This window comes from Belonocnema kinseyi, chromosome 1 (genome assembly GCF_010883055.1).
Source record: "Belonocnema kinseyi isolate 2016_QV_RU_SX_M_011 chromosome 1, B_treatae_v1, whole genome shotgun sequence".
Taxonomy (NCBI): Eukaryota; Metazoa; Arthropoda; class Insecta; order Hymenoptera; family Cynipidae; genus Belonocnema; species Belonocnema kinseyi.
In genome coordinates, this window is record NC_046657.1 from 111,969,067 (window position 1) to 111,989,534 (window position 20,468).

General features: G+C 24.9%; 2 protein-coding genes across 2 annotated transcripts in view; both read right to left on the reverse strand.

The window, feature by feature from the left end:
- The window catches only part of LOC117168848, a 16,464-nt gene extending 12,077 nt beyond the window's left edge, over positions 1-4,387 (reverse strand). Inside the window, exon 1 of the mRNA XM_033354715.1 lies at positions 4,021-4,387. Coding sequence (XP_033210606.1) covers positions 4,021-4,365 — 345 coding nt within the window. The 5' untranslated portion in view covers positions 4,366-4,387. The remainder of the gene's footprint in view (positions 1-4,020) is intronic.
- A 24-nt stretch (positions 4,388-4,411) lies between these two features.
- Positions 4,412-18,216, reverse strand: LOC117168842 (tRNA pseudouridine synthase-like 1). The gene is made up of 6 exons (XM_033354702.1): positions 18,096-18,216; positions 17,630-17,758; positions 12,220-12,354; positions 9,736-9,882; positions 8,717-8,951; positions 4,412-4,649 (listed from the first exon to the last, which is right to left on the reverse strand). Exons 1-6 carry the CDS (start codon positions 18,140-18,142, stop codon positions 4,413-4,415), a joined length of 930 nt encoding a protein of 309 aa, XP_033210593.1. The 5' UTR covers positions 18,143-18,216; the 3' UTR covers position 4,412.
- Positions 18,217-20,468: the final 2,252 nt, after the last annotated feature.

Genomic DNA, 20,468 nt, shown 5'->3' on the forward strand with positions numbered 1-20,468 from the left:
TAAGAAGAAAAAACTATTTTTACCTCTTAAAATAAAATAATTAAAATTGTCAAAAAAGCGAAGTGAGATTAAAAATAGCAAGGAGGTATTTTTGTAGCATTTTGGAAAGCAACATTTGTTCTCTTTTTTTTATCTCGCTTTATTTAAAAAGAACTGGAGATTTCAATTCATTGAAATTAAACATGGATTTTTTCAAAAACTGTTCATAAAAAATTGCGTTTCTACTAAAAGTTAGTTGCCAGACATCGATTCACTACCGCGAATTTCGATTCAACCGACTTTTTTTTACCAAATTTAATTAAATGTATATTTTTAAAGATCTAATTATTTAACAAAAACCAATTATTGTTCGGAGGTGTATATAGAAACAAATTAATTATAATATTAAGTTATTAATTCTATATTATTTAATATTTGTTTTATTTTTTTAATGTTCAAAAATGAATTTGACTATTTAAGGTTTATTTAAAATAACTTATTTTCGCGCTTAAAGTGTAAAAAAGTTCAAGATAAATTCATAAGACTTCCAAAAATATTCAAGTTGTATTTTAAAAAATTCAAATGCATTAGAAATAATTCTTTTAATAAAAAAATTCATTGATTTCCATAAAACTGGAACGAATTTAAGGTAAACAAGAAGAATTCAATAATATTTTTAAAAATTCACAGTGAATTAAAAAAAAGTTCAAATGGATTAAAAACAATTTGAAAATATGAAAAAACTTGATTGAATTCAGTAAATTTGAAATAAACTAAAAAAATTTAAGGAAATTCAAAAGAATGTTATGAAATTCCTAAAAATTCAATGCGAGGTTAAAAACTTCAGGGTCAATTAAATAAAAACTTTTGAAAAATAAAATAAAAATACATTGATTTAAGTAGAATTTCAAGGAATTTAAAAGAATTCAAAGTAAATTATTAAGAAAACAGGGTGGATTCCAAAAAAAAATTTCAAATCCTTAAAACCCTACTTTTTTCTAACTTAAAAAGTGAGAAATGACTACAAAAACTTCACAAGAATTCAAATTAGAAAAAAAATTTTAACGAAAAATCGATTGATCTCCGTAAAATTTGAATGAAATTAGCGGAAATTAAGGGAAACGAGAAGAATTAGATGAAATTCATAAACAAATCAAATTCAATTTAAAACAACTCAAAAATACAAAACAAAAAATTTATTGAAATGAGTTAAAAAATTAAACATAATTTAAAAGAATTTGATGAAATGCCTGAGAATTGAAGGCAGTTTTAAAGAATTCCAGATGAATTAAATAAAATTTTTTTTTAAATTCATTGAATTGATTAGAATTGAGTAAATTTAGAAGAATTTAAAAGAATTAAGGATAAATCAATAAGAATTCTGGACGCATTCCAAATAAATTGCAAAAAATATTTGTAAATCTCTTAAAATATTTGAAACCCTACAAAATACCTCACTTCTTGTGAATACATTATTTAAAGTTCATTTAAATATTATGATACCCAATGCAATTCTATGAAATTTGATGAAAGCTTCAGAAATCCTGAAAAATGTACGAAAATATTTTGGGAGCTTTTAAAATCCCTTCAAATCATTGAAATCCTCGGAAATTCCTTAAAATTCCATTTAATTACTGAAATAAATTAAAAATAACTTAGCATCTTGTAGATCCTAAAATATTTCAAATCCTTTAATCATTTTATCACTTGATTTTCAGGATCAATTAAATACAAAAAATTTGTAATCAGGAAAAAATCATCGAATTATGTAGAATTTAGTAAATTTTTAAGAATTCAAGTGAATTAAGTAACTTAAAAAGAATTTAAAAGAATTCAGAATTAATTATTAAGAATTCATGCTGAATTCCAAAAAATCATTAACCTATCGAAATTTTTAGAAATCTACAAAATCTTTTTTTTTCTTAAATAAATTGAGAGCTTTAAAATGTCTTAAAACCTTATAGGTCATAAAAAATCATTCCATATCTACCGAAATTCTTTATCATAAAATATTTCAAACACTTTGAAATCCTTTAAAATTAACTAAATTAAATAATAATTCCTTGGAATCTTTTAAAATTCCTTTTGAAATCTAATTAAACTACTGAGATCAATTAAAAATTACTTGAAATCTTTTAAAATAACCTGTAATATTTGTAATCCTTTAAAATCTTTTGAAATCCCTTGCAATTTTTTATAGCTCTTGAAAATGCCAAAAAATTTGAGAAAATGCCTTAAAAAACGTACATCCTTTGACCATTTTTTCAATTGACCCTCAGGATCACTTAATAATAATTTTTTTTTAATTCAAAATAATCCATTAACAATATTTCGAGGCTTCTCATGTTTTAACTTTAACAGCAAGTTAATGACATTTTTTGTAATCCAATAATTTTTGGTTTGTTATATAATCAAAGCGAGCTCAATTCCGTATGTAATGAGCTTTCTTTGTTAGAATTATTTAAAATGTGACTAAGTGATCGAAATTTCAAGCTAATTTAATTTTAATTATCAATAAAGTAGTTAAATTTCGAATAAAATAGTCGAATTTTTGACGAATTTGTTAAATTTTCAACCTACAAAGATCAATTTTCTATCAACTGATCGAACTTTAAACAAGATGATTCAAATTCAACAAAAAGTTGCATTTACAATGAAATAATTTCATTTTTTCAGAAGAAAGTTTAACTTTTAATAAAAAAAAAGGTGATTTTTAAATCCAAAAGTATGAACTTTGTGTTCAAATAGACGAATGTTCAACATAATCGTTGAATCTTCAACCACAGAGGATGCGTTTTTAACGAAATACTTAAATTTTCACAAAACAGTTGTATTTATAAAAGAAAACGGAAATTTTCAACTATAAAAGTCAATTTTCAACCAAATCATCGAATTTTTAGCACCTTTAAAATGTAAATTTTCAACAAAACAGTTGCAATTTTAACCAAAAAAGAGAACATATTGATCAAAAAGAATGCTTTTCTACCAATGAAGACGAATTTTTTATGATAAAATATCAATTCTCAACAAAAAAGGGAAAAATTACATTTTCAGGTAAAAAATTAATTTTTTATAATACAAAGAAGAATTTTCAACAAAATAGTTAAATTTTCATCTAAAGAGATGAACATCCTAAGAGATTTTTTTTACCAAATTGGTTCAACTTTTACCCAAGTAGTTGAATTAAAAAAATTCTTATCTAAAAATAGAAAAGTTGCATTTTGAATAAAAAAAGATCAAATTTCAAAACCAAAAAGCGATGAATTTCCAAACGAAATAGACAAATTGTTCACAAAAGAAGCGAATTTGCTACCTAGATTTTCTAGACAATAGAGAAAAAATTGCCAAACCAAATTGCTAAATTTTCAAACCCAAAAATATTAATCCTTTATAAAACAGTCTAATTTTCAACCGGAAAATGTTCATTTTCAACCAAATAGTTGAATTTTTCGGTCAAAACCAGTAATTTTTTTTTAAATAAATGAATTTTGGACTAAAAACGATCAATTTTCAAACAAAACCAGCAGAAAAATATTAGGTTTTAAAAATTCAAATAGCATTGTTCTCAAAGTTGAAAAAAGTCGGGAATAAATGAAAAAACTTTGAAATAAAACAAAAAATTAGAAATCAAATTCTTTAACTTTTATAAGTTTTTCTAGATAAAAAATAACTCAAAGAATTTTGGAGGTTTTTCAGGACGCTAGAAATCCTGAATTACAGTTTTCTATCTTTGAAATGAAATTGTCAATTTAAAGTAAAAAAAAAATGTTTCTTCTAGAATTATAAGACTTCTAAAATTGCAGAAAATTCTGTTAATCTTTCCTCCAAGATTTTCAACTGCCTCAAAAATCCTTCATTCGGTTTGACTTTCTCCCTGACTTTTTTCACTTTCTGAAAAGCTTCCTCAAACCTTATTTTCTCCAATGCCATCAAATACGAAATAACAATAGTCGGTGATCGTGAAATTCCTGCATTGCAATGCACAAGAATATTCTCACATCGAAACTTGTGAATTATTTCAAAACAAGTCTTAACACTCACAAAAATCTCACTCTCGGGAAGATCCAAAAGTTCCACAAAATGGTATCGTATTCCTTCAAAATGAACCGGAACTTCGATTCCAACACTCAGAATATTTTTTATGGAATGTTCTTTTAAAACTGCTAAACTAAGTGCTGGATCCTGAGAACTTAAAAATAATCCCGGAATTATTTTCGCGACTCGAAGGTCCGGTTTCGCGTCCACAACGAAAGGCAAACCTTTTTCTATCTCTCTTTTTTCTCCATCTCGAATCTCGAACTTTCGTCCACTTGTGTCTGTAAAAATGGTCGTGCAAGTCTTGAGTCGACGTTTTTTTTCGTTTATTAAACTTTGAAAATCCATCATGGACTTTGAGTACTTATTAGTTTTTCTTTCATTCAGGGAGGACTCTATTATTTTCTTAATTCTTCTTCTGGTGGAAAGAATGTACTTTCTTTGAAATTTATGGTATTCTTTTCAATTTCTAAGGGATCGTATTCCACTTTTACTAAAAAAAGACCGTTGGCTGATGCTGGGGTAATTCGTGGATTCCAGTTATTATGAGAGGGAACTTGGAGCATTGTTACTATGTCCTTTTCTGTTACTCTTCCGGCTCCGAGGGCGCAAAGTGCTCCTACGATTCTTCGAACCTGAAAACATTTATCATTATCCCGGTTCTTTAAATTTTCAAATTTAATTCTTAACAACTAAAAAATTTATAATACGAATTATTAAAAAAAATATATTAAAATTAGTGAATATAATGCGGAACAATTATAAATTTGAAGCGTTTAATTTTATTGAAAATATTTCAGAGTATTTTGAATTTAAGAAAACTCGGTTCAATATTATATAATTTTAAAGGTTGCGTTTTAAAATTGTCCAAATGTATGTATCAAACTAAAATTATAACAACTTTAATGTCTTTAATTTTACATTATTCAACTATGCAAAATTTCAATAGGAAACTGTACTTTTACGTTTAAATTCAAATTTGTTCAACTTCAATACATTGCCCTTTTAACAAACAAAAAATAATAATTATTAAACAAATAGTTACTTTTTATCCAAAGAGAAGAAAATATTCAATAATAAAATTAAATTTTTAACTAACAAAAGAGGACTCGCAACAAAATCATTAAATTTTTAACGAAATAATTACATTTTCGACTAAAATTATAAGTCTTCAGCAACAATAAATAAATTAACAACAAATATTAAATCAATAAACATATAAATTGAAACAAAAAAGGAATTTTCAACAAAAAATGTAACAGGTGAAATTTTAGCCAACAAAATATATTAGTATTAAATAAAAAAATAGTTAAATGTAACCAGTAAAGCCGCATTTTCAACAAAATAGTTAAATTTTCAACCAAATGGTCAAATTTTCAAGCGAAGACAGTTATACTTCAACCAAACATAATAAAATTTTGAACTTAATAGTTGAATTTCTAATAAAAAGACGCATTTTTTAGTACAGTTAAATTTTTAATATGAAAGGACAAATTATCTATCCAAAGAAGCAAAATTTCAATAATAATGTCAAATTTTCGACCAAAAAATATGACTTTTCAACAAAATCGTTGAATTTCTAACGAAATAATTACACTTTCAACTAAAATTTAAAGTCTTCAGCAATTAAAAAAACTTACAACAAATATTAAATCAATAAACAGATAAATTGAAACAAAAAAGGAATTTTTAACAAAAAATGTAACATTTGATATTTTAGCCAAGGAAATATATTAATATTGAATGAGAAACAATTTAATGTAACCAGAAAAGTCGCATTTTCAACAAAATAGTTAAATTTTCAACCAAATGGTAAAATTTTCAAGCGAAAACAATTATACTTCCACCCAAACATAATAACATTTTGAACTAAATAGTTGAATTTCTAATATGAAAGGACAAATTATCTGTCCAAAGAGGCAAAATTTCAATAATAATGTCAAATTTTCGACCATAAAATATGACTTTTCAACAAAATCGTTGAATTTTTAACGAAATAATTACACTTTCAACTAAAATTTTAAGTCTTCAGCAACAACGAATAAATTTACAACAAAAAAGTTTAACTTCCAACCCATTAATGGAATTTTCAATAGAAATTATTCAGTTGCTATTCCCATTAAAAGAATATTTTCATATTTAATTAAAAAAGACATAAATTTAAACAAAAAAAAGGAATTCTTAACAAAAAATGTAACAGTTGATATTTTAGGAGAAAAAAAATTAATTTTAAGTAAAAAACAGTTGAATGTAACCAGAAAAGACATATTTTCAAAAAAATAGTTAAATTTTTTACCAAATTACAATTTTAACCATATAGTTGAATATCTAATAAAAAAGACGCATTTTTTATATAAAAAGAAAAATTATCTATCCAAAGAAGCGAATGTTCAATAATATAGTTAAATTTTCGACCAAAATATATGACTTTTCAACAAAATCGTTGAATTTTTAACGAAAAATTACATTTTCATCTAACATTATAAGTCTTCAGCAACAAAAAAAAATTTACAAAAAAGAAGTTTAACTTCTAACCCAATAATGGAATTTTCAATAAAAATGATTAATTCTTAATGCAAAATACAATAGTTGATATTTTAGCCAACAAAATATATTAATATCAAATAAAAAAAAGTTAAATGTAATCAGAAAAGACGCATTTTCAACAAAGTAGTTAAATTTTTAACCAAATGGTCGAATTATCAAACGAAAATAGTTAAACTTCAACCAAACTTAATTAGATTTGGAAACAAATAGTTGAATTTCTAATGAAAGACGCATTTTTTAATACATTTGAATTTTTAATATAAAAGAACAAATCATCTATCCAAAGAGGCGAATTTTAAATAATAATGTCAATTTTTCGACCAAAAAATATGACTTTCCAACAAAATCGTTGAGTTTGTAATGAAATAATTATATTTTCAACTAAAATTATGGGCCTTCAGCAACAAAAAATAAATTTGTAACAAAGAAGTTTAACTAGAAAACAGTAATGGAATTTCCAATAAAAAAGATTTCAATATGAAATCAAAAAACAGATAAATTTAAAGAAAAAAAGTAATTCTTAACAAAAAAGGTAACAGTTGATATTTTAACCACAAAAAAATTAATTAAAAAACAACATTTTTAATTAGAGATGAATCTTTAACTAATGACACAACATTGCACCAAGTAGTTGAATTTTCAATCCAGAAGTTTATTTTTTATCAAGAAAAAAATTTCGACTAAATAAATCAATTTCCAAATAAATATTTGATTTTCCAACTAAAAAAATTACAATTTGAAAAAATGGAACAGTTAAAAAATTAATTTCTAAACAAACAGACGAATTTGTTAATGAAAACCTCAATAATTGAATTTTCAAGTAAAAACAATTAATTTGCAGCGGAAAAACATAAATTTCTAAAAAAAAATTAATTTTTAACAAAATAGTGCAATCCTTAACCAAATAATAGAATTTTAAACAACAAAAAATTTTAGTATTAAATAAAAAACAGTAGACTTTAACCCAAAAAGATAAATTCTCAACGAAAAATGAATTAGTTATTATTTCAACCAAATAATATTCTTATTTTTATTAAAAAACAGTTGAATTCAACCAAATAGGACAAATTTTCAACACACAAGTTTAAATAGAAACTTAATTTTTTACCAAATATATGAATTTAAAATTTAAAAAAAATCAATTTTCAACAACAACAAAAAAACGAATTCACAAAAAGATAGTTCAATCCTGAACCAAATGTTAGAATTTATAACCAAAAGAGATGAATTATGAACGAAAAATACAGTTTTTGATATTTCAACCAAAAAATTTCGAATATTAAATGAAAAACAGTAAAATTTAAACAAAACAGATAAATTTTCATCGAAAAAGATTATTTTCAACCAAGTAATTTAATTTAAAACTAAAAACTATCAATTTTCAATTTTAAAAAATAATTAAATTTCATCAAAGTAGTTCAATCCTCAAATAAATTTTAGAATTTTTAATCAAAAGAGATGAATTATGAACAAAAAGTACAATAGATTATATTAAAAAAAAAGATTTTTACTTTTATTAAACAACAGTTAAATCCAATCAGAGAAGACAAATTTTCAACCAAATAATTGAATCCTTAACCAAAACCAAACACTTGAATTTTCAACTCGAAAATATGAATTTTCAACAAAATTAACTTTCAAGCAAATAGTTAAATATTAAACTAAGAAATATCCATTTTTAACCAAAAATGAAATAAATCAACTTGCCGTTAAAACGACTGGTTTTTAAAAAACACAATTTCAAAAAAATACTTAAATTTTAAATGAAAGATGAATATTAACTTATAACATGAAACTTTAACAAAGTAGTTGATTTTTCAACAAAGAAATATGGATTTTCAAATAAAAACTATCAATTTTCAGCCAAAAATGGACTAGTTGAATTTTCAGTCTCTAAAATTGATTTTCAACTAAATAAAAAAAAACGAATTATTCAAAAAGCAGTCAAATCTTCAAAAAAAGTAGAATTTTTACCGAAGGATTTTTCAATTTCGAAAAATGAACTTTCAAAGAAAAATAGTTCGATTTTCTTGTTTATTCAAATTAATTCACGTCGCATTTAAGCATGAAAATGAGGGAAAAATAAAAAAAAAAGATGATTTTTTTAACAAAAAAAGGGGGGGGGGAAAGTGGGTCATAAAATATACAAAAATACCTGATTATGGACGAAAGATTTTCCTTTGCACGTGACATCCCAAAAATCAAAATTATCCGATAAAGGATCATTCGGTAAAAGAGGAGATCCCCTTTCTATCGTCAAATCGCTTATTACTCGTCTATATTGAATTTGTCTTTCGCCTTTGTTGACAGCAGCAAAAGTTCGAAAGTCTCTCAATCCTACGAAAAGTTTTGTTGCTTCTTTCGCTCTCTCTATGTCGAAATTTTCATACCTAGGAATAAAAATCTATTTTCATTAATTTACTGCCGCATACACAAAAAAGCATATAGTTTGATTATTGTAAAAATGTAATTTAAAACAAATTTGCAACAAAATAGTTGAATTTTGAACAAATAAAGGGTTTTCAACTAAAATGATGAATGATAAACCAAAAAATGAATTTTTAACAGAATAGTTCCACTTTCAACTAAGTAGTTGAACTTTTAACTAGAAAGGGATTTTCAGTCGCTGTTCACGATTAGCAAAAATGTCTGATTTAAATATCCTATAAATTTAAGATTTTTTCGTTTTCCTTTCTACGGCGCGTTCATTTTTAAAAATATGGAAAACCTCAAAAGTGTCTAAATTTTAGGTTCCAAAATATATATAAATGTAAATAATGCAAAGAAAATATGAAAAATGGTTATTTTTCGTTTACTTTAAAAATAAATTTTTGACTTATTTAATAATAAAGTTACTTGTATTATAGATCTGATTTTTTTCAGTTTCGTCTCTAAAAATAAAATTTTGAAATAAAAACATAATAATTTTATAAATTTACGTGACAGATATATCAAGAAGACGCAGTAAATAAAACTTTATGAAAAATTCGAATCCAATAATTTTAAATAATTTTAAGTAAATAAAAAAAATGGTGTCATTCATATTGGGTTTATTGACATTTTTGCGCTATAATAAAGAAACTTCTGAACGAGTTTTTTTTCAAAAAAGGGTGATTAGTGCGCGCATGAAGCGCAAAATTTGTTATAGTTATATTATAGTTTGTAATTTCGTACCCGACGAGACTGCATCTATTCATTTCGCAAATAGGAGCTCCTCTATCTCCAAATTTTTTCGCTACCATAAGTCGATAAAGGTAGGTTCGAGATTTTGCAGAATGTCTCGCATGAAATTGATTCGTTATTGGAATACACTGCAATACTCTGCGTTAAAAAAAAACAGAATTTTTAAAATGATATGGAGAATGTTCAGTATTTGACAGGTTACCAGTCAGAAATAACCTTTAAGTCCTTAAAAATTGTTACAGTTACTTAAAAAAAGTAACACCCTATATTGGTATTACTTTTTTTTAAAATAAAATTTCTTATGCGTCATTTTTAATTCCTGTAAGCGTTAAATAGTTTTTTTCAAACTTAAAAACTATAATTCAATTTTTTCAATTTAGTAACGAATTTTACATGCAGAATTTCTAAACCTTTTTTTATTCTACACTATTATTAATTTTAAATCATAAAATTTGCACGGATTTTTTTTTAATAAACCTAGTGTTTAAAAAATTTAATCACTCAAACAAAATATATTAACAATATTCAAGTCAAGTCAAGTCCCAAAATCTGCCAGTAATTTCTTGTTAAAGCATTTACTTTTTGTAAAAAAATGTGCAAAATTTAATTTAAAAATACAATTAAATAAAATGCACTTTAAAGAAAATGCACTTCAATAATAAAAAAAACCTATCTCATCAGTTCCATATTGGATCAAGAGTGGTTATCTTTAAAATAATATCAAACTTATTAAAAATAAATTAGTTTGCATATATCGATATAAAATGTTTTAGTTTTGAAAAATTAATGTTAAGGGAATATTTTTAAATATTTTTAAACAAAATTCCAGCAATAAATAACAAAATGAACAATTATTAATTTAGAAAAAATTCGAGGAAGTTTAAAATAAGTTTAGAGGGTTTGGAAACATTCCAAAATAATTTAAAACTTGAAAAGATTTCGAAAAATTCAAAACAAAGTGGGGGCCACTGAAAAATGACGAAAAATAAAATTTCCGAATAGGAAAATTCTCGATTTATAAAATTTCGGAAAATTCCCGAACAGTTTATAATATTACCGAATTAAATCCAAACAATAATTGTAGAAACTTTAAACATTACAAATATTTGATTATCATATATTTTTCAAATAAATAATATTTACAAAAAAATGTATTTCTTAAATTCGGGAATTTTATGGTTTGGATATTTTGTAATTCGGCAATTTTCTATTGGTAATTTTATTATTCATGAATCTTCAAATTCGGTAATATTATGAACTGACGGAATTTTTATTATTCGGGAATTTTCCAATTCGGGAATTTTATTATTCAGTAATTTTTTAATTCGGGAATTTTATAATACGACAATTTCCTATCGGGAGTTTTATTATTCGGGAATTTTCCAATTCGGTAATATTATAAACTGTCCGGCAATTTTGCAATATGGAAATTTTATTATTCGGTAATTTTCTTATTCGGGAATTTTATTATTCGCGTATTTTCAAATACAGTAATATTAAAAGCTGTTGGAAAATGTATTATTCGGAAATTTTCCAAATCGACAATATTAAACTGTTTCGGATTTTTTCAAATGGGGAATTTTATTATTCAGAAATTTAAAGCATCGGAAATTTTATTTTTTGGAATTTTTCAGTCGTCCTACAAAAGGTAATTTTTTTAATATTCCGAACAAAAAATTAGAAGCTTTTTAAGCATTTTTGAAAGGTATCGAAAGAATAAAAATTTTTCTATACAAAATTGTAGAAAAGGAGTAATTTAAAAAAAAAAATTAATTTAAAAAGAATATTTAAAAACATTTTCAAATTCCGACAAAAAAATAATAAAATCGAAAATTGTTAAAACATTCTAAATTTTTTGTTCAAATTATGAGTTTTGTTTTAAAATTCAAATTTTCGACTTAATATACGCCAAACGCAACCTAAAATTATTCAAAGATAACGAATCTTCTTTGAAAGCTGATGATTTTTAAATACAAATTTTAATTTCTGACGAAAAAACTAACACAATCTGAAATTGTGTAAGTTTCCATCATTTTTTTTTGCTTGAAATATAAAAAAAAAACAAGGAAGGAATATGATTATAAAAAATATACACATATAGTGTATTCCGTCAAAAATCAAATCCAAAAATTGTTTTCATTTATTTTTCAGTGAAAATATTAGAAATTTTGTTTCTCAAATATTTGATATAACACAGTCAATTTTTTATAAAACGCCTATAAATTTCATTAGAATTCGACAAAAGTGTTAGAAATATTACAATTGAAATAAAATTCCGTCTGAAATTTCAAAATGAATTAGTTTCCAGAATTTTCCAAATTTCCTGAAATCTTTTGGCCACGAAACACACCACAAACACCAAGTTTAGTTAAAATCAATTAAATTGCTGTCAGATTTGATATTTCTCTTCTGGCAAGCGTCTAACTGTCAAAGACTAAGAATGTTGTTATGAAAATGTCAAACCTGAAAATTTACCTAATTTCGTGTTTACATCGTAACAAATGTCGATTTAAAGTACGAAGTACGGTGACTGGATGATATAAAAGTCCCTTTGCACTTTCTATTTCAATGTGGGCTGCATTGTGAAGAGAATGAACTCCGGCGTCTGTTCTAGGAATTAATATTAATTCATTTAAAACTATTTTCGAAGAATTATAATTTAACCATTCAAAATTATATAAAAACCATTTTCTCCTCACACGGCAAATTTTTCCAGTTATGGGTTATCCATAAACTTCGCTAACAATTTTGGGCTAACCTTCTCATTTTATTCACTTCAAAAATTATCAGAAAAATATAATGAGTAAAAAATTTTCGATGTTGAAAAAAATTGAAGTCTATGAGTTTTTAGTCTAATCTTCGCCTGAAAAATCAACGAAAGCTGCATCATAGTTATCACCCTTAAAAAGTATATTGGGATCCAATGGACCCCGGGTGAAATGTAAGGGTTTATTTCAAGTTTTTTTTGTAAATTTGTATTATTGGCTGAAATAAATGGATAAAACATGAGATTTTTATGGTCTTTGGGATTTTGACCTTGAAATTCAAATTTTTGGACATTTTCACTATTATTTTCGTAATCATCGCGTCAGTATAGTAGATACACCAAATTTCATAGTAATCGGTGGTATACGCTTTTCGGAAAGATGACTTTTCTACCATTAAAGATGAATGTTGGTAAAATTAGTGGAATTTTCGACCAAAAATAATGAATTTAACAAAAATAGTTGAAGTTTCCAAAAACAATTAAATTTTTTACAAAATGGTTGAGTTTCTAACCAAATAGTTAAATTTTCAGCATAGAAAGATACATTTTCAATTAAATGGACAAATTTTCAAACAAAATAGATTAAAATTAAATCAAATATTTAAAATTTCAAGAAAAAGACCCAGCTTTTTTAAAACAGTTAAATTTTCATCAAAAAGTTCATTCTTATCCAAGAAATATGACTTTTCTATAATGAAAGATAAATTTACAATAAAAGAACGAAAGTTTTAAAGCTAAAAAGTTGAATATTTTAGAAAACAGTGCACTTTTAAATCGGAAAAGATGAATTTGTAACAAAAAAATATCATTTTCAATCAAGAAACAACGAAAGAGTTGAACTTGCAATAAATAGAATTTTTTCTTTTAAAACAGTTATTTTAATATTTTGTTGAGTGTAAATCAGATTAAAATAAAATTACTAAATATTTCAAAAGGTTTCAAAATATTTCCAAGATCTTAAAATACTTAAATGGTTATTTAAATACATATTTAAAAGAATTAAAAAAAGGGCACAGTAAGCCAAATTTCAATGATTTTAAAACATTTCGAAGATTCGAAACAATAACAAAAGGTATAACATTTTTTTAGATGATTTGAAAAGATTTATCTAAAATTTCAAATAATTCAATGATTTCAACGAATGAAAAATATTTCACAAAAAAAGATTTAAGAAAAATTTCACAAATATTTCAAGAGATTTGACCAAGATTTCGAAGATTTCATACAAATTTCCCAAACATTTGGAACAGTTTATAAAGATTGCAAGGATTTCAAAGATTTTAAAAAGGCGTGTACACCAGATTTTAAATATTTGGAAGATCTTCAAAGATTTTAAAACATTCAAAATATTTACAAGATTCTAAAGATTTTAAAAAGTTGAGCCAGATTTCTAGGATTTCAAAAGATTTTACACAGTTTAAAAATATTTTAATGGTCACAAATGATTACAAAAGATTTTAATAAGATTTCACAAATATTTTTAAGATTTCATGCAAATTTCATCAAGATTTCGAAAGAACACAAGAATTCGAAATATTTCAAGCAGGATACAGTACATCAGATTAAAAAAATTTCAAAACATTCAAAGATTTCAAACCCTTTAAAATATGTTAAACTATTTCAAAAGGTTTCCACAAATTTGAGAGGATTTTGCACAGATTAATATTTTTTCAACCAAGAAGTTTAATTTTTAAGCCAAAAAGATGAATTTTCGACCAAGAAGATTAATTTTATACCAAAAAAAAAAAACAAACGAATTTTGAACAAAATACATAAACTTTCAACAAAATTATTTCATTTTATAGTCAAAAAGATGAATTATTTACAAAAAAGTTTAATTTATAACCCAAAAATGATATTTCAACCGAAAAGTTTAATTTTCAACCAGATAATTTGATTTTCTACCAAATTGTGGAATTTTCAAGCGCAAAAGATACATTTTTTTCCTAAATAGAGTACATTTTAATAAAATACACGAATTTTCAACAAAATTATTTAATTTAAAATTTTAAAAAAGACGAATTATTTACAAAAAAAAGTTTAATTTATAACCCAAAAATATGTTTTAACCAAAAAGTTTAATTTTCAGCCAAATAGTTTGGTTTTCTACCAAATTGTGGAATTTTCAAGCGCAAAAGATACATTTTTTTCCTAAAAAAAGTACTTTTTAATAAAATACATGAATTTTTAACAAAATTATTTCATTTAAAATTTTAAAAAGACGAATTATTTACAAAAAAAAGTATAATTTATAACCCAAAAACATGATCTTTTAATTAACAAGTTTAATTTTCAACCAAACAAAATTGATTTTCTACCAAATTGTTAAATTTTCAAGCGAAAACGATACATTTTCTACTTAAAAAGACCACTTTTCAATCAAATACATTAATTTTCTACCAAATAGTTTAATTTTTAACTCAAATACAATATACAGGATAGACTTTTAACTATAAATGGAATAGTTAGATTTTTAGATAAAACTCGGATAAAGAAAATTAATTCGAAAAAAAAACGAATTTAAAGAAATTGTTAAATATTCAACCACCAAGATGAATTTTCGATAAAAAAGATTGTTGTTTAACGAAAAAAACACGAATTCTAAACAAAATGCATTACATTTAAACAAAATTATTTAATTTTTAAGGCAAAAACAATTATTTACAAAAAGTTGAATTTTTAACCCAAAAATATGATTTTACAGTAAAAAAATTAATTTTCAACCAAGTAGTCTAATTTTCTATCAAATTGATGAATTTTTCAGGCCAAAAAGATCAATTTTCTACAAAACAATAGAATTTTCAACATGAAAGTTCATTTGAGACTACAGAGTTGAATTTTTTACTATAATTATAAATCCATAATAAAAAATACTTTTTTTACAAAGTAGTAAAAATAACCGACTTTTTAACAAAAAATATTTATTCTCAACGAAGCATGTAATAGTTGATATTTCAACCAAACAATAGCACATTTTCACCAAAAAGAAATACTTTTCAATAAGGAAGATTTAATTTCTACCAAGAAAGACGAATATTCAACCAAAAACTTTAACTTTCAACTAAAAAAGATAAGTTTTTAACTAAATAGTTAAATTTTTAACTGAGAAAGATACATTATTAGCCACAAATGGAATAGTTTCATTGCCAGTTAAAAAAATTAATTTCAACCAAACATTAAACGAATTTATATTAAAATAAAGGGTGGCCGTTTTAAGAGAAGAAAAAAATTCCCGTTTTTTTCACAATTCGTAAATATTTATCACGGCCAATGAAATTATAAAATTGGAACTCTAAAGCTAACTATTTTTCTATCTGACTAAATGAAAAATGAACTACAAATTAAAACACTAAAAGTGGAAAAGCTGAATTTAAAACTTTTTTAATTGAAGTTAAAAGTTTATTTATTCGAAAATGTTGTATTCAAATGCTCCACAAAAAAACCGTATAAAATGGAAAGTAGAACAGAATTCAATTGAACAATTTTTAATTAAATGAATTTAAACTATAGAATTTAGAATTTTTTGCTTTCATAAATTGTACATGTCAACAATTCAGATTCAGTTCCAGAAGTTTAAATCCTTAAAAAGCTTCAAAATTTTATTCCCAAATCTTTAAAATAATAAATGTTGTTTTAAATTGTTTAAATTTTTAGATTATTTTTTGAAAAACTTGAAATCTTCTTAAATATTGTCTTGAAATAATTTTAAAAATGAAAAATAATTTTCAATTTTCCTATTAATCTTGAAAAAATGATTTTATTCTTTTGAGGCCTTCCACAAATCTTAAAAACGTATAAATCTTTGGTTTGAAGCTTACAAAAATCTATATTTTTTTTGGAAATTTTGGTACGAATAACCGGATTTCCTCGGAACACACACTTTGTTTACATGATTTGAAATCATTTTAAGTTTTTAATTAATTTTGAATTTTTTCAATACCTCTAAATATCTCTAAAAATTACTTGAATTGTCCTACAAATAATAAGTGTTAAATTGTTATTTAAATTAAAATTCAACCATTTTATTTTCAAATCATTTATTTAAAAAAATAAAACAATCCAAATCGTAATTTCCAAAGTTGAAAAACTCTCTGAAATTTTAACAATTCAAGACTTTCTATTTCAAACCATTCATTTGCAAATTATTTACACTTTTTTAACAACTAAGGTTTTGCAATTGAAACAGTTTAGTTTTTAACGTTAAAATCTGGAAATACTTGAATTTTTAACTGATTTAGAATCAATTATTGTTCACTTTTCAATGCTTAAATTACAATTCAATTTTTTAAATAATGAATTAATTCATATTTACAGTTGATCAAATAAAAATGCTTCGTATCCAAAATTTTCAATTGCAAACGCCTTTAATTTTTAATTAATAAAGTCTTCAAGACAGCGTTTTGAAATTATTTAAATTTAAAAGGTACGCTGGAAAATAAAAATCTGAAATGGAAAATTTTTTACGTAAAAGATTTTCGAATTACGCATTATAAACTGAATAATATCATAATGAAAAAAGATAAAAACTCAACTTATTATTTAAAACCAATTTTTAATTGAAGTAGGACAGATTTTAAAAAAATTTTAATATTCCCAGTCAAAAAATAAATCTGTCATTTCTTGGTGGCCGGTCCAGAGACCAGCCTAAAATAGATAAATTTTCGCAGAAAGAGATAAACCTTTTACTAAAAAAAAATGAATGTTTAACAAAGTAGTGGAAAATTTGATGAAAAAATCTGATTTCTTAAAAATATTGTTATATTTTTAACAAAATAATTAAAATGTCAACCAAATAATATAATTTTTAGGCAGATGAGATGAATTCCAAACCAAAAATACAATAGTAGCCTTTTCAGTAAAAAAAAAAGAACTTTTACCCAAAAATGTAGTTGGATTTTCTTTTTAGGTCTACACCACTGATAAAAACGATACAAAAATACCTATAATGTTGATAAAAATTCAGGTTTTTAAAAATAAATCCGGAAAAGAAATGGCTTATAAATATAAATAAACTTAATTAATAGATAAATAAAATAAACAAAATAAATAAAAATATATGCGTTATTCACAAAAAGGAAAATTTAAATAAAATGTAAAATTTCTGATTTATTTTCTCACCTGCTGGATGGAACAAAAACTGGTGGATTAAGCAATTGCGGCTTTAATGTTAATAATGCACTTTCGAGTGCACCTTGCACACAATCGACATCCAAGACATTCGAATTCTTTACTTGTTTTTGCAGCCCTCTAAAGATAAATTAATGAGAAAAATATTTAATTTTACTTTACTATTTTCTGTCAATTGCTAAAATTAAAAGAAAAAAAAAACGACGAAAGTTGGAACGATACACGAAAACTTGACATAACCTATAGAATTCTTATACAAGTTTTAAAAATATCTACTTGATAATTAATAACATTGACTTAATGCATTAATATAATATTAAAATATAATACTATAATTTAAATATCGTAGAATCATATGTCGATTTGTATTTTTTTTAAATAACAATTTTTTATAATGTTTTAAAATGAAAAGTGCTATCGAATAGAAATAAATTATAGAATTTGGGAAATTTAATACCTGTAGCGATTCCCAAGATAAGAGAAAAATAGCAAATATCTTCCCATATCGTGAAATTGAGACAATTTGTTGTTTTTTATAACGCACGTGGTTTAATATAAATTAACAAATGTGAGATGTTCGACATGTGAAAGATAAAAGCGTCTGCTAATAATACGCGCATGCGCGGCTTTGAAATTATTAAATATGCAAATCAATTGTTTACAGCATTTAATACAGGATATCCATACCTACATGGAAAACCTGGAATACCTAAAATTGTCACGGAGTTTTTTTTATACCTGGAAACGTCAGGGCATTTTTTTTAAGACAGGGAAATTCGAGGGGGACTTTTTCGAGTGCTTAATTTTTGTTTTAAATTGCAATATAAAATTGAACAACAATTATTTTTATGTTAAAAATTAACTATTATATTTTTGCTTGAAACTTGTTGAAAATTTATGTATTTTGTTGAAACTTCGATCTTCTTAATTCATCCTTTTGCTTGAAACTTCAATAGTTTATTCAGTGGCGTAACTACAACCGTGCAGGCCCCACCGCAGAAATGTTTAGGAAGCCCCTCTTATCAATTTAAAAAGCAAACAGCGTATAAGTGTAGCTGAAATACATTTAAAAATAAATATCTCTCTCACAGTTCTTTTTATAATATATTACAAATTATATTTTATTTTAGACAATGTATACAATAAATTATACATTGTTCTGACTTAAAAATTAGTATTGTACCGTTGAAAAAGTTATCTGCACGTTGCTATATTACAATTCATCTCGCTTTCTTTTTGACAAACTTATTAATAACAATTTCTATATCCAATTATTTTGCATCATCAAGTTCGATTGTCAGTAGAGATATATTTAGGAATCGACTTTGATGCGTTCTATTCCGTAAATAGGATTTTATCATTTTTAATTTGCTGAACGTCCTTTCGCAAGTTGCTACCCAGTTGGTACAAAATTTGGCGACGTCTTTACGACATCGTTACGATATCTTTACGACAACTTTACGACATCCTATGACCATGTCGTTTCGCTGTCTTTACGATATCGTAAATAAGTCGCATGACCTGACGATGCCTTTATGACATCGTAAAGACAGCGAAACGACATGAACATAGGATGTCGTAAAGATGTCGAAACGATGTCGTGAAGACGTCGCCAAATTTTGTGCCCACTGGGTATACTGGAACATTCAGAGTTAAACAAATTCTTAAGGGATTAATTCTGAAAAATCTCTTTCCATGAAGCTGTATTTAATTAGTAAAGTGCGGTAAACATCTTTTACTGTTGACGTCTCAATGAACCCGTTACTATTTAAAAATGAGATAAAGTTGATGACTTGCAAGGTGAATTCTTTTTTGAAATCCTCATGATTTCGAATCTGTAATATCTCTGTAAACTATGTATTCACAATGTCTAATTAGACCTAAGGCACTTTAAGGTGTGATTAAAGACATTGATTTTTAAAAATTCTTCACTAATATTAAAATACTTCTTACGCTTTGTTTTCCGTTTTTCTACAAAGACTGATACTATACCCCATTTTTGAGATATTTGTGTAGCTTCTTTCTTACACTTTTCATACTCAAGTCTGTACTTTTTTGAATGTTTCCTTGCAGTGTTTGAGATTTTAAGTGCACGACTTAAATCTATATTTTCTGCTTGAAGTAATTTTGATGAAACATTTAATTCGTTTAGTATATTGGAAAGGATTGTGCACATCATTATAAATTCAAACTTCACCATATTTAAAAGAAAATATAGCTGCTTGTGGCTGCATTAACCCATAACCCAGTGGGCGCAAAATTTGGCGACATCGTTATACCATCCTTACGACAACTTTACGACATCCTATGTCCATGTCGTTAAGGTGCCTATGATATCGTAAATTAGTCGTATGATCTGACAATGTATTTACGATATCGCAAAGATACCGAAAACACATAGACACAGGATGTCGTAATGATGTCGTAAATATGCCGTAACGATGTCGTAAAGACGTCGCCAAATTTTGTGCCCACTGGGATGGTTACGTTTTTTCATTAACCGAGAAGATTTCGGAATATTTCAGATATATAAACAAAGAATATAGATCATTTTAAATAAAATTTGGTTTATTTGAGAAGAGATTATACAATTTTAGGAATAATTCAAACCAATTTAGAAGATTGTTAGTACCGTTCAAACCTTGGTAAAAAATTTAAATATTTAATAAATGTTCAGAAATATTTAAAAGTATTAAAATGTTTTTTATCTATTTTAAGATTAAAAAATTCGGAAGTATCCTTTAAACTAACTTAAATTACCCCTGAAATCAGGGGCGCACAAAACATGTATGAAAAGTAGCGGTTGCTACCCGAACTGGGGGGGGGGGGG

What these genes read in the sequence shown, in the direction of transcription:
- LOC117168842 (XM_033354702.1), bottom strand. Translation starts at nt 18,142, where the DNA reads ATGGGAAGATATTTGCTATTTTTCTCTTATCTTGGGAATCGCTACAG. An exon ending in GTTTTTGTTCCATCCAGCAG is followed by an intron (nt 12,355 to 17,629) that starts GTGAGAAAATAA and finishes ATTAATTCCTAG; the next exon opens with AACAGACGCCGGAGTTCATT. An exon ending in AATCTTTCGTCCATAATCAG is followed by an intron (nt 4,650 to 8,716) that starts GTATTTTTGTAT and finishes AAATGTTTTCAG; the next exon opens with GTTCGAAGAATCGTAGGAGC.